The sequence below is a fragment of the Sceloporus occidentalis genome, unplaced genomic scaffold, assembly GCF_023333645.1.
Source record: "Sceloporus occidentalis isolate IW3139 unplaced genomic scaffold, rSceOcc1.0.p SCAF_42, whole genome shotgun sequence".
NCBI classification, from domain to species: Eukaryota; Metazoa; Chordata; class Lepidosauria; order Squamata; family Phrynosomatidae; genus Sceloporus; species Sceloporus occidentalis.
This window is the reverse complement of record NW_028317022.1, coordinates 2,824,324-2,839,022: the sequence shown is the minus strand read 5'-3', so window position 1 is coordinate 2,839,022 and position 14,699 is coordinate 2,824,324. Positions and strand designations below refer to the sequence as shown.

The 14,699-nt window shown below is 36.5% G+C and overlaps 1 protein-coding gene across 1 annotated transcript in view; it reads right to left on the bottom strand.

The window, feature by feature from the left end:
* LOC149289873 (nesprin-1-like) overlaps window positions 1-9,135 on the bottom strand; it is a 129,969-nt gene extending 120,834 nt beyond the window's left edge. The window contains exons 1-11 of the mRNA XM_089490176.1: window positions 8,992-9,135; window positions 8,192-8,365; window positions 7,883-8,041; window positions 5,043-5,207; window positions 4,325-4,459; window positions 4,001-4,159; window positions 2,760-2,968; window positions 2,103-2,211; window positions 1,449-1,613; window positions 1,103-1,270; window positions 220-396 (exon numbers count right to left, since the gene is read on the bottom strand). Of these exons, the coding sequence (XP_089346302.1) occupies window positions 220-396; window positions 1,103-1,270; window positions 1,449-1,613; window positions 2,103-2,211; window positions 2,760-2,968; window positions 4,001-4,159; window positions 4,325-4,459; window positions 5,043-5,207; window positions 7,883-8,041; window positions 8,192-8,365; window positions 8,992-9,120 (1,749 nt within the window). The 5' untranslated portion in view covers window positions 9,121-9,135. The remainder of the gene's footprint in view (window positions 1-219; window positions 397-1,102; window positions 1,271-1,448; window positions 1,614-2,102; window positions 2,212-2,759; window positions 2,969-4,000; window positions 4,160-4,324; window positions 4,460-5,042; window positions 5,208-7,882; window positions 8,042-8,191; window positions 8,366-8,991) is intronic.
* Window positions 9,136-14,699: the final 5,564 nt, after the last annotated feature.

The following is a 14,699-nucleotide window of genomic DNA, read 5'->3' as shown; positions in this document are numbered from 1 at the left end:
GAACAATCCTGGTTTAGTGAATAAACCCCAATCTTTTGCTGCATTAGTAGACTATCTATATCAATATTGGCCACATTTTACATTTTAGATGTGTTGCTGGTCATCAAGTGAATATACAATATAATATGACATAATAGTGTATGTGGAGTTTTCAGATGGCCTGTGGGACACATGGAACAGGCATGTTCAATAACTGAGATATTGTAAATATAAACTCACCTGCACGTTCTCTTCCTGTTTTGCCATTTCCTTTTCCACTTTGTCTAGTTTCTCTTCCATTCTGGTTAAATCCTCCTGAGTGGAGCCAGAAAGACCTTTATCGTCTTGCAGTTGTTTTGCCCGCGCAATCTGGACCTGGACGTCCTGCTTCTTTGAACGTATCGTCTTCATATTTTGCTACAATTACCAGGACACAACATTCATTATCAACCTGTTTCATATTGACATCCATTGGCCTAGCACTTTATAGTCATTAAACTCTTCAAATGTCATAATTTGTATTTTTTTTTGTGATAGCACCAATGCAACTCCTTACAACTCAAGACTACAATCTGGTCATCTAAAAAATAGTCAGTAACCAACCTAAAACCCAAATTAAGCATTCAATATTAGCTATACATTCAAATATGAGAATTTTCATTACAACTGTAAATTACAAAATGTTGGGTAATGTTGGACCACATAGCATCAGCCTCAGTTTAGGATGACATCATCAGAGGATTGGAAGGTAACAGGGAAGAGGAGATCAGAGATCTGTGTCACTAAGCAACTGAGCTCAGATCAAGTATATGATGTCATATCTTAGCACTATGCAGAGTGTAGCTAACAGAGGACATAAGTGACAGATATCGCTGCTGGAAGAAGCACAGATTTATGCTGTGGGATGAGGGACTAGATTTTCTTTTTAAAAGGGGAGAAGCGTTATGGGAAGGGTGGGTTAGGGTACAGATTAGGACTACAGCAACAGTGACGGTTAGTACATCGCTGTATGCCTTAAAAGGTTCAATGTACAATGATACTGTACATTTTCTATGGCCCGTTCTGTTTATGTATTATGTCGTTTAATGATTTCAAGCAACAGCAAGTTTCCTGATGCCTGTACCTGGTAGTGTAGGAGCAATGCTTGAGCCTCTGCAAAGCTCTCGGTATCCAGTATTTTCTCGGCTTCTGTCTGGGCTTCTTTAGAGCTGCAAATTAATTCACTCAGCACACTTTCCACTTCTTCCTTGTACTGTACACAGTCACCGACTCTATCTAAGAGCTTCTCCACCTATTGAATGGATAACAATCGCAAACACATGTAAGCTCCTTTAATTTGGTTTTAAGTGAGTAGATGTGGATGAATGCATGTCCCAGAAAGTACAGTGTTGGAGTTTTTGTTCCAGCATATAAATTCACTCCCTATTGTATTTATGATTTTTTTGCAAGCCTGTTCAAACACAACGCACCTCGAAAAGAAGATCTAAAAGCCTCTTCAAATCTGTGGAAAGCCTAGAAAGTTCATTCCCCTGTTTCTTCACTTCATTGTCAACTGAAATCCCAGTAAGACCTGTTAGCCTGTCTTTCAAAAAGCTGAGGTTCTCTTCTTGTCTTACGGCATGTTGTTTGATTTCCTGCAACAACAATACATACTGTTAAAGAGGAGCCCCTTTAGGTCTGTTGTTCGGTATGATATCCAGTCTGTAAGCCCATATCGGTATATGAGGTGGCCATGTGGGCACACAGAAATCCATTGATTTTACAGCTCGCTATGCCAATCAGGGGACATCTAAGGATCTTCCCAAGTGTCTCATCAGCCTCACTGCCCAACAAAAGCAGAACAGTGGGGTTACATGTTTAAACCCACTCCCTATTAGGTTTTATCATAGGTTGGACAAATAATAGTGGATATTTATTCCAATAACAAACATTTCTAATACCTGTATTACTCTACTAAGCCTGTAAACTTGACATATGCTGTTTCCCTTTAGTAGGAACTCCATCGTTCCATTTACCTAAGATGAGCGGAAACTGTGGGATCTAAGCTTTTTTTAAATAATATTTCCATATAATAACTGAAAGGGTCAGAAATCTATTGGTAACAAGTTTAGTTCTCATGTCACCTGTACTAAAGCTTTCAGTTCTTTATATTTTCCAGAATCCTTGGCCATGCTTTCTATTTGCTTTAGCTTTTTATCACTGGCCAGTATCCAGTCCGATAACTCAATAATTCTGAAATGAAAAAAGACAGACCGAAAACATGATGTTAAAGAAGAATCACCATTTTTTTTTTTAAATTACTTATATCACATTAAAAACAAAGTTATTTTAAAGAAAATTTATTTTTACAATGTATTGTTTTCAGCTGGCCACTTTTTAAATCAGATGTGCCACTGGTCTTTTAAACTTATATACTGATGACTAAAGCTAGAACTGGTATCAAATGCAGGCAGCTTTGGGGATGGTAGATGCAGCTGCTGCTTTTTAACAAAGTAAGTATTTTACTTATTTATTATACAGGTAAAGAATCACATTAACATGCTTACATATGCTAGGTAGGTCTGTATGGGGCATTGCATTGTCCCTTTAATACAAGCCAGGGCTGTCCAACCTGCGGCCCTCCAGCTGTCGTAGGACTACATCTCCCATACTCCTCTATCAGGCACTCAGCTGAAAGAGCATTGTAGGAGATGTAGTCCTGCAGCAGCTGGAGGGCCGACAGGTTGGACACCCCTGATATAAGCAGTATTTCTGTCGGTATTCAGCACTGTAGATCATACCTGCCGTTAAAGTTCTTCCATTTGTCTGGGTGCGCCATCAGCATCTGATGAGTGCTGTCAATTTCAGCTCTCAGTTCTCTCATTACCCGTTTGATAGTTTCAGACACTCCCTTTACAGGGTCTCTGTCTTGTAGTTTCAAACACAGCTCTTCAATTAATCGTAATCTTTTTTCACACAGCTGGTAGAACCCTTTCTCGCTGAAAAAAGCCTACAACATAACAATAACAGCAACATCAGCAGCTATCAGCACCATGACAGTAGGGCAGGGATGATGGGTGATGTCATGGAGAAGATAAGTATACCTTTCGCCATTTTGTGTTTTTATATATATTTATACTACCGTTCAAGTTTGGGGTCATTTCAAAATGTCCTTGTTTTTGAAAGAAAAGCACATTTTGTCCATTAAAATAACATCAAGTAGATCAAAAATAGAGTGCAGACGTTGTTCATGTTGTAAATGACAATCGTAGCAGAAAATGGCTGATTTTAATGGAGTATCTTCATAGGGTTACAGAGCCCTTTATCAGTAACCATTGCTCCTGTGTTCCAACGGCGTGTTGTCTTCAATAATCCAAGTTTAAGTTTAAAAGTCTAAATGATCATTAGAAAATCCTTTTGCAACTATGTTACACAGCTAGAAATGTCCTTGTTTTCCATGGAAAGTGACCCCAAACCTTTGAATGGTAATACATATATATATATATAATTTTGAAACATAGGTTTACTTTTTGTGTATAGAATTACAATGTATGTACAAAGCCCACTTAAGGTACAAAATCTCTGGCTTTGTTCAAGTGCATCACTGAAGGAGCAACCCAACGATGGCACAACTCTTGCCTTCTTGGTGAAACTAGGAACGTTGTCAGGTATGCTATATCAGATATCAGCGATGTTTCTGATATGACTTTTGAAGCCCTGCTAGCAATTCTACATAAATTAAACAGCAGTGCTATTAGAGTTGAGAATGATAAGAATGATCAATCCAGGTTTTGTAATGTTTGACAACATAGTTTGATTTATGCGTTGAATACACCTGTCGGAAATGAGCTTTGGCAAACTGCATGCGATCTTCTGCAAGAGACGGTTATCTCTGCCTTGCTAATCTCAAATTGGCTACAAAGAGCTCTAATTTGGAACTGTAACATAGACGTACAGAATAAAATTTTATTTCTATAGATATAGCTTTGCATTCTGCACTGCCCCTTTGACAGTGAGGAGAACAGATGGTAAGAACACGCACCCTGTGTTCTTTAATTATCTTTTCACTTCCTTCCCCTGGAAGCATTTTGTTCTCTCGAGCCAGCTCCGCTTTGCACTCTTCAACTGTTGACAGAATCCTGTTCTTTTCTAGGTCAATTTTTATGTGTAGTAAATGATAGGGTGCTTCACTCTGAAAGTCCTTTGGAATGAAACAGAAGAGAATTCAAAAATTTGATTGAAAATGATTTTTTTTGTTACTCTAAACAGTACTCATTATAATACGAGATTCCCAACCCAATAAACATGCAGCTCTATCGGTGAACAGACAAACTTGGCGTGCTAATGTTTGCGCTTAGGTACAAACCTTCCACTGTTTGTGAAGCTTCCTGACAGTTTCTTGCAGAGGTTGCTGGTCCTGCTCAGGAAGTATGTCCGTCAGTTCATCACAAGCTTTCAAGAAGGTGTTAAGTACCTTCTGATCCAACTGTCCGAAAAATTCCTGTGGAAACATTAAAAGCCAATTTTCATAAGAAATCCTATACAGAAACCGCTTCTACGTTCAATGATACAACTATTTGTCGCAGACCGCATGACATTTCATTTTTGACACGGCGAGGGTGGTGGATAAGTGGATAAGTGGAACAAAATCTCAGCAGATAGTGGTTAATACAGAGAGGGAATTTAAACATACATGGGATAGGCATATGGCTACCCTGAAACCTTGAAATCTGGATCAAAATTATGTAAATTCTACTTTTCTACCAAAATCATGTAAGTTCTACCTTTACGAATATTGGTGCAGGGGCTACAACTTTGAATTTCTGTTATGATACCCACTAAAAGTGAATACATTCTCCTGAACCTCAATTTGCTATTTTTGTATCTATATATATATATATATATATATATATATATATATATATATATCTATACACACAAAATGAACATATATATATATATTTTATTTTATTTTTATTATTATTATTATTTTTTTATTTTTTTTTAGTAAAACAGATACACACAGACCCTGTTGTTGTCATGCTTGTTCATGCTATGGTGCCTGAACGGTGTTGTCTACTTACAGTGTGCTTTTTTAGCATTTCTTCTGGGTTTCCCTTCTCTTTAAAGTACATTTCAGCAGTTTTTAGAGCATTCTCAAGCTCCTCCTTGGATTCTTCAAATTTCTTCATCATGTTGGTATTAGCTTCTACCCTTTTTTTCCATTCCGCTAATTTCTTTGTTGTGTTCTTGAGTGCAAAACAAAAAAAATGTGATGTTCATATTTGTAATGCTAATGAAGATTTGATTCTGAGAGTAGCAAAACACACATCATAAGTATGGCGCAGAGATCTGCTTTTGGAAAGTTAAAATAATCCATCCATGAAAGGCCTAATATAAAAAAAAAACAAATTTTGTTCAACAATACTGAGTTCATGATGGAACTCACCACTAATCCCACCAAATCAAGAAATAGAGTGTTGCTTTTGTCAAGCAACCAACTGGATTTCAGGATTTTGATAAAGTTTAAAATTAATAGTGTTTTTTTTCTTAATTTCCTTATTGAGCTTATGTTAGTTTTCGGTTGGACACCTCTTGAATCATCACAATAAGGTGAAACATGATATCTATCCCTGCCAGTGCATTCCCTTAACAAAGGTAGTGAATGAATTTTGACCTATAACCATTTTTTTTTCCGGGAAAATTAAGAAATAATGGTTAGTGTGGCAGAAAAGTACAATACATACAGGCACATAAAACATCATTAACTTTGCCAAACCACAAGGTATGTCATTACATACAAATATAGGACTAGTATGATTCATGGGCACCATTTAACAGTTTCACTGAAAAGAAAACCCATAATGCCAGCCGGAATAAACCACTTACAATAAAGCATTTTACATGAGACACAGTGCAGAACGTACGCATTAATATAGGGGATAGAAGGAAAACAGATACATGAAACCATTAACACATACTAACACCACATTCATGGACACATGTGTAGGAACACAGTAAGATGTTACCAAAAGTCCAGACTTTCTATAGGGTTGTTGATATTTAAAAAACACAATACTGCAGGATTAATATGTTGGCTCATTACAGTTGTCACAACCTCTGTTATTATGTACTGCTAAGCCAACTCCACTTGTAGAATTGCATTTTGCGAACTGTCTCATGTATTACTCTAGTTCTAACTACAAATGGTATTCACATTTCATAACTGACCGTCTTACATGGATGACCATGTCCCCATTTTCTCTTTTCCAATTAAGGGTAAGGGAAGCAAACATGTGTGACAACAGTGTCATATGTATTATATGTGTCTTAGAAAGGATTGATGGGTTTTAAAGGGATAGAAAAGCTTGCAGCATTATTTCTACTACATATTTTAGGATGTCTGTGAAGTCCAAACATACTGTTGAAGTACTTAATACATCAGGCAACTAAACACCCTAAGCAGCTGGTGTGTAAGCGTAAAGATTGGTTTTGATAGCCTAATGCTAGGAAATTTCAAGGCTGCTTTTATTATCTCCATCATAAAGCCACGAAAAGGCTCTGCTCTCTATATTTCTCTCTTTAGGGATACTTTATAATGGAGTTGCAAGGCAAACATTCTGTCCCAGTGATGTAAATTAGTCCTTGTGACAAGTTAGAACAATAAAAGGTTAGTGATCAGTGCGTCAACCAGCTAAACTGTGGTACTCAACCATAGAGCGATAAAAAAATGATTTCCAAACATTTAAACCATGTTTGACCACCACAACAAAATCGTCATGCTAGACTTGTGGCTTTGGTGATATGTGAATTTAGCGGCAAACAATGTAAAATCAATCTAGTCGAGTGCATTTATGTATGTGATCTCAAACATACTAGGGTTTAGGTGATTAAGATAAGGAACCAAGAACCGTGCTTGTATTTTTAATAATCTAAGCCTGAAGGAAAGAGATCGTGTAGAAACGTGGAAAAATCATCTATGTACCCCAATTCCACTCCTCTTTTTGATTAATATTAATATAAGGACTAATATTTTTGTTTGTGCTAAATACCACTACTACTACTAATAATAATAATAGCAAGTCACAGATCAAATTATATATGACACCCATAAAAAATAGGCTCCTACTTGTTAACTACTTTATTTAATCATGCCTTATTTTCAATTGGCCATACAGAGTGCAGCCAATGGAATCATGATCTCTTCTTTGTTATTCTATTTTCAATTTAGGATCCAAAATATCGGCAGTGGCAACCATGGCGTGTGTGTTGTTGTTCCTACTTGACTAGTAAAAAACTCTAAAAACAGGAATGCTGATAAGTATGTGATAATTTAAAAAAAAAGGTATTAATATAGCATTCCATTCATTTCTGATTAATGCTTACATATTTTGATAAAGTAATAAAACATGTGCAGGGGCTTGTAGAAAATCAGAAAAAAAGAAATTTAATAGCTATCAAAATAAAATTGTGTAGCATAAAGATGGATGAGTCAACAAAAGTAACCCCACCACAAAAAACAACACCACAATATGAGTGTATCAATCTGAAGAGCATTTGTGAACTTCATGTAATATGAAATTGTGAAGAACAATTAGTATTGTTTTCATATAGAGTGATCTAGTGGACAAATCCGTGAGAACATGAGAAAATTAATTGGAGGCATACACATTTTTTTATTATTTTTAAACATTATTTTTTTTAATATGACACACTTTTGCTAGGCAGGTTCCTATAGGTATGTCACACGACGTTCCCTTATTGCTTTCTGCTCTGCACCGTGACTCACAGGTTTTCCTGGTAAATAGGCAACACGTGCCGAGTTTAATAAATTAAGTGTTTAAAAGCTGGAACAAAAATGACTAAATAAAAAAAAAAGATAGGGGTAGATGGTAAATGCATTAAGTTATCAGCTGCAAATCACCTGAAAAGCAGCTTGAGCATCAGTTATTTTCTTTTGAAGTGCAGAACGGTCAAAATGGTGCAAGGATTTACTGATGGCCAATGCCTTGTGAACAGCCTGGCCATTTTTCTCAATAATTCCTAGTGCCTTTTTGCAGTTTTCCTGGTAAGCCAGCAGCTCCTACAACAAGAGACATAATATAAAACAAAAAAAATGAATGTTATCATGTTTTTATTGAAATATAGAATGTAAAATATGTGTCTTGATTTACTATAAATCATCTAAAAAGTACGTAAAATAAAAAAGCAAATGTTGAAACTGCTTATTTACCCGTTGCTTTTGTTTATAAACGAAGGCTGACTGCATATCTATGTCTGCCACTGAAATGATTTCGCTCAGCTTTTCAAGGGCTTCGTAGAAATTGGTCACTTGGTTCTCAAATTCCCCCAGCGGTGTGAGAAGCTGCTGGGATTCGTACAGCAGCGGCGGGTAGTGCTCCCTTATCTGTAGTAATGGAAGCCGACAAACAGTTCATAATAAATACTATGGAATTCACTGCAAGGTCTTTTGGAAAGTAGTAATCATAGGCCTAAACAATAACTTTATATATAAGAGAGATAAAAATAGAGAAAGAAGGAGAGCAAATATATTATATTTTAGGTTAGCATATTAGAGTTACAGAATAGCTTGATGTTTTATTCCCAATTTGGGACTTTTATTAACTGCCTTTACTCCTTCAGCTGTATGATATATTTATATTGGGTTTAGGTAGCAATTCTCCAAAAATACACTTTACATTCTTATATCTGCAATAAGACTTTTCATGCTCAAACACTTTTATAGCAATGCTAACGAAGTCCTGCTAGTCTAATGAAGTCCTTTTCTGCATAGCTTTTATGAGTAAGCGTGTGATTAAGATGGAGCCATTGCATTGTATCTTACAAGGCAGTATAATAAGGAGTCATGGTGGTGTCTACAAGATTGGGCTAAGTTCACTGCAGTGTAAGACACAAATAATAAATATACAATTGCCTTAAAAATTAAATTATGTGAAAAATTGAATGGTTTTAAAGTAAAAGAAAATGCTTAAAAAGTAGTGAAAAAAGGAGTAAACTTTGCACAGATCTTACTTTGTTAAGTTGGTCTTTAATTCTTGAGACAGCTGCAAGCATCTCACTGGCTTCTGCTTGAGGAGATTCCTTTGTAAGAAGCTGAGCCATTCTCGTTACTGACCTGTATTGTGCTTCTATGATTGGCATTTTCTGTTTAATATCCTGTAAAAGACAACGCTTGGTTATGGATTCTGGCGCTTTAACAGCGCAAGTGATTTTGTTTTATTTGTTCTGCGCTCTTGTCGGGTTTTTTTCCTGCATCCAATAAAGTAATGTCACACAATAATGGTAGATACTTTCTAATAATACATTTGTCAACTTGCCCTTGTTCTTTTAACAATATTGGGTAAAGGTTCACCGAACCTAACAATGTAAAGCCATAAAAAATGCAAGAAAAATAAAGATGACAAATTTGATATAGCTTAAAGCTTTATTTACTGTGACAAATCTCCTTCAATCAATCTTCATCAAATAATATCAAAACACTTGCCTCAAGATCCTGGACAAACATCTTGACATTTAGAAAAGACACTTCTAAGGGTGTGGAAATTCGTTCATTGCCTCCTTCTGCAAATGCTGCTAGGGCTATGACACCATCTGCATATTCCTTCTTTGCTCTTTCATATTCATCTTCCCTGGCATACTGGAAAAAAAAAAAAAAAAAAACGCCTTAAAATATCTACATTCTCCAAAACACAAGCTTCCGTTCTTCTTCTTTAATGACAACTTGGAATTTTCCTCTCATGGAGATGTGGCATTGTCAGGGGCAACTCCATGTTAGGCAGGGTTAGCCCTAGTTAGCCTTGAAATAGGTAGGCAGAAAGTCACTCAGACTAACATGCACACATTGACTCTAACACCATACATGCCAACAGCATTCTCCCTATCTCTCTCCTCCTTTCACAGCCCCCATCATCCCAATCTCTCTCACTCTCTCACAACCATCACTTTCTCAGAGTCCTCATTATATCTCCCCCTCTCACAGTCCTAATGTTCCACATCTCCCCTGGAAGTGAAACATTCTGGAGACATGACAACGGGGTAACTGAGGTGTTATGGGATTGAGCTCATGTCAGGTGAAAAGCCAGCACTAGATCCCGCATACGGCAATTAAGATATAGTTTGAAATTCTTTCTTAGCCACCCACAGACCAACCATTGGTGTGATCCCTCTACTATCTTTTTTCACTGGTGTGACATGAAAAAAATGTTCCAATATGTCTAAAGAGATATTGTAGGTTATGGGGACCCTCCATCTGAGATTTTCCAAGGGCCCAATTGCCATTACATATTCTTATCTATAAACCAGCATAAAAAGAGGTGACATGCACACTAATCAATTAAACGTAATACTGTTGAGTGGAACTAAGATCTGTAGTGAACCCATGATGTTAGGAGGGACCATCATGTAGATATCTAAGGAAATGTTTTTTAGAGCACAACAATGAAGGAATAAAACAACGCTGGTGTTTTATTGACTTACATGTTTGACTTCCATGAACAGCTCACGCCATCTCCCATTGAGAAGCAGAAGTTGTTGTTTAATGTCTTTTGAAATTGTGTCATCACAAGTCTCAATTAGGAAATTACCAGCATCATTCATCATTGTGTGTTGCTGAATGAGGTGAGGCAAGTGGCGGAAAAAATCCTGAACAAGAAAACAACAATTTTGAACAATTATGAAGCACCCTAAGCGTGGTTAAAGGTTGCTAACAATTAGTACATTTCATAAGAATAATGATATTTAGAACAGGAAATTGGCAGCTGTTCAGAAACCGTCCAATAAGTTGACAGCATACTGAATAAACCAAGAATTAAGTCACAACTTCATCAGGGAAGATCCAAAAGCAACCGGTTTCCTCTTACCTTTTTGGCATGTTCGGGTTGGTCCAACATCTTCTCGGCATCCTCCAACCAGACCTGCAGACTGGCTACTGTGTTGCTATATTTATCCCAGTTAGAGACTACTTCTTCTAGCATGCTCCGCACACTTCTCACCTCCACTGATAGGTTTCTCCACTGAACTGTGGTTTCGTTTAGAAATTTCGTAACATTTTCAGCTTCTTCTGCTGCACATTTACAAAAAAAAAACCCCAATTGAATATGAATTTACTATGTATACAAAAATCAATAAATTGGTAAAACGTTAACCAGAAACTCCATATGACTGATTAACATCACATCTAAAAAATATATGATGTAGCTCTCAACAGAGCACATAAGAGGCACTTTATGAAGAACAATTCCCGACTCATTGTAACTCATGGAGTGATAAGCAAAACTATATTTATAATTTATTAATAAACCTATTTACTTATATTTGATCAGAGAGTTGTAATAGCTAAACATTACTGTATATTTAATGAGCATTAACTATGGTTAATAAATTACTTTCTAAATGATAAATTTGAAATTTTATTTGAATTTTATTCAAGTATTGTTTTACGTTCTCACTTGTTTAAATTATATATATTCTTTCTAAAGGTCATTTGTGCTACAATCAATGCATACATGCTTTCTTCCAGACGTGGAGGATTCCAGTCGTTTGAAAGCTACTCAGTGGTACCTGGAGAGATATCCGTAACTATCCAGCTAACAGTTGCAGATCCCTGAGCTAAACTTTCAAAATAGAGCTTTCGTTAACTCTGTGCCATTTAGAAGCTGGGTCGATAACTTCACTTCTTTTATGAGGTTTTCTTTCGTCGGTGTTACAGCATTATAGAAAGCTGAAATTTCTTTCTGGGATATTTAAAATGAACCTTTTAAAATGAGACTCCAGACCAATAAATTAGAAGGACGACAAGCAGAGAACAAGTACTTATGAGAAGGTACTGCATGTTAAGGCTAAAGCTAAGACCTTGAAAAAACATTTCTTTATATATATATATATATTTAATGCAGCTTCCAATATGCAGCTTCCAATATGTGTGAGGGATTTTATGATTAAACCTAGCAGATAATTTATCTACAAAAATAATCTGGGTTTAATCTCTTAATTTATTACTTAGTATTTTCACTTAATAAATAAGTTTTCTGAAATTCCTTCATTCACTGAGTATTTCTCAGGAATCTGGATGGTAAAGGACTGGTTGTTCATGGCTAAAATTGGTTTGGCGGTAAAGTGGCTAAAATATGAAAGAAACAAGTAGAAAGAAACAAGTAGAAAATGTCTCCCTCATAGGGCATAAGTAAATGCATATTTTTATACTGTTTTTGACACAACTATGTATTTTGACTGTAATAAATGTCATGTTCCTAGAATTATCCCACAGTCTACCTTATTTTCTCAGCTCTCTCTCCTATCAGCTTCAGTCCTGGTGTCTTAATATTTTTTAATGCTCCTCCATAAGCTTTTTCATCCACGTCAATCTTACTAGAGAAATGTCTTCTTTTATCTTTTTATCCAATCTCATTTTCAAAGCAACATCATCATCTAACAGTGCTATATGTCTCTTGTCTACTTACTTCTATATCTATCTACAGTAGGGGTTCTACTCACAGAATATGCTACTCTTATTTCTATATTCTGATTCTACAGTATCTAATGGCAGAAACAATTTCCCAGTTATTACTATATTCTCCATATTCTAGAAGTGATTGGCTGAAAACTGCTCAGTGGCCTTTAAAGCCTAAGGGAGAAGTCACTCATCAATGGTATTAATAGTTCACAGTAATGTATTCTATACAACTCCAGAGATCGCAGCCCAGACCTGAAAGTATACTAATATCATCCTGGTGTTTCCTCTTGGGTGTTTTTTTTTTTTATTTCTATGAATGACCAAGAGGCAATAAATCACTTTATCTCACTTAATGATACTCTCTTACCTGATCCATCTGCTTTCACATACATCTCAGCTGCCTGTTTAAGGGACTGGCTGGTGAGTTCGTACTGTTCAAAGAATCTATTACCATCAATAAAAGTCTGAAACATAATACACATAAAGTTACATATTTCATGAATATTCTATGACCATATTCATAAGTAATCATTTCCTTAGCTTTGAGTTAAATTATTTTAAGTGGTTTACATCACTATATGTCTAGTTTCTTGATGCACAAGTAGATCCTTTTGATGACATCTGCTGCTTATGAATTCTGTAATTATTTTTTTTGGGGGGGGGTAAAGTGCGTCTTATGATTGACTTATTTTCATACGTTTATTAGCCGATATAACAGTACATAAACGTTCTCTATTGGCACGCGTACGTATTCAGAGATGCAGCCATTAAAGGGACACTCCAGCCACCCACCATAAAGGGTGACCACATTGGCCGTGTAGTATGTGCGATGTATGACTCATGGAAGGGAACCAATCAGTCAGTTATACATCCTCCATACTGCAGGGCAGCACATTATCTGGGCTGGTCAGCAATATGTAAAAATTATATGTGTCCCAGAAAACATGGCTGATCTGGTCACCCTAGCACCCTATGATGCAGATGACAGCTGGGAGGTCCCTTTACATTTTCTGTTCAGACCCTTATGGGCATGCGTAATAAGCTCTCCCAATGATTTCAATGAGAGTGTTTTCCTGACACCAATTGCCTGCTTCAAGCAGCCACGCAGTGGGAAATATTGTCTACAGAGGAGGGCAGCTGTAGGGCTACAGAGGAGCAGGGCAGCTGTAGGGCTACCGAGGAGGAGGAGGGCAGCTGCAGGGCTGCGGTTTCTACATCAGGTATGCCTCTTTTTTTTAAAAAAAATTATATTTAAGTACTCAAAGAGGACTTTAATATGCATTCTTCTTTAGTGGGACTGTCAGGAACAGTAAACTGTCCCCTTAAGATCCACATTAGCATAGATACGAGAAGAAGGTCCTTAGCCCCTAAAACATATGTTTCAACAGTTTGTGTGACACCTCTGTTCATATTTTATCTTTATAGCACTTTGAGATATGCATATATTTTAATAAATGTAAAATATGATTAAAGGACATAATTGCTTCTGATATGTTCTGCCTTTTTAACATGCAGCAGGTGTAATATAATGAAAATTTCAGAATGTATTTGATGGAAACAGATACCAAACAAGTTGAATATTTTGCTGTCTTGTAATACTCTATATAGCACTGAGATTTGCATTTGTTTGGAAGAAAACTCTACTCTAGAGACGGTTGTTATGTGCCATGGAAATTCTGCAGTGCATGTTGCTATAGCAACTTGTTACATGGCTTGCTTTTGGCTTACAATATTTCAAATTCAGAGGGTCTTTGGCTTAATATATATGTTCCTTTTGTGATATTACTTTGAAAACCATTTATCTTGCATAAACAAAATAAATTAAATAAACAGAATCACCAGAACTAAAAGATCATTGAAATCCTCAATATTTATATGTCGTGATGTCACAGCTCGCTTTTGATGCAAACTATGGCAGTGACATTTTTGGCTACTAGTGAGTATCATTGGCCATCTCAGTACTTTCAGAGCTATGCAGACCCTTCTAAGTTGTATATACAAGGAAACCTGTGACCATTTACATGCAAATAGTTTCCTACAATTTGCTATCCTAGGTCCCTGGTGTAATCAGTACTGAAATAGCAGAAGCCTCAGAATCCACAAGATTACGAGTTGTCCCATACAATCCTACAGGCTAAACTGCCTTTAGTGAATAGGACACGTCATAGTTTAGACAAAAATCTGACTTATCTCTACTTTTTCACTTGCTGATAGAGGCTTTGCAGTCATTGAAGGTATCCGTCATTGCCTTATCTTGTATGCTATCCGC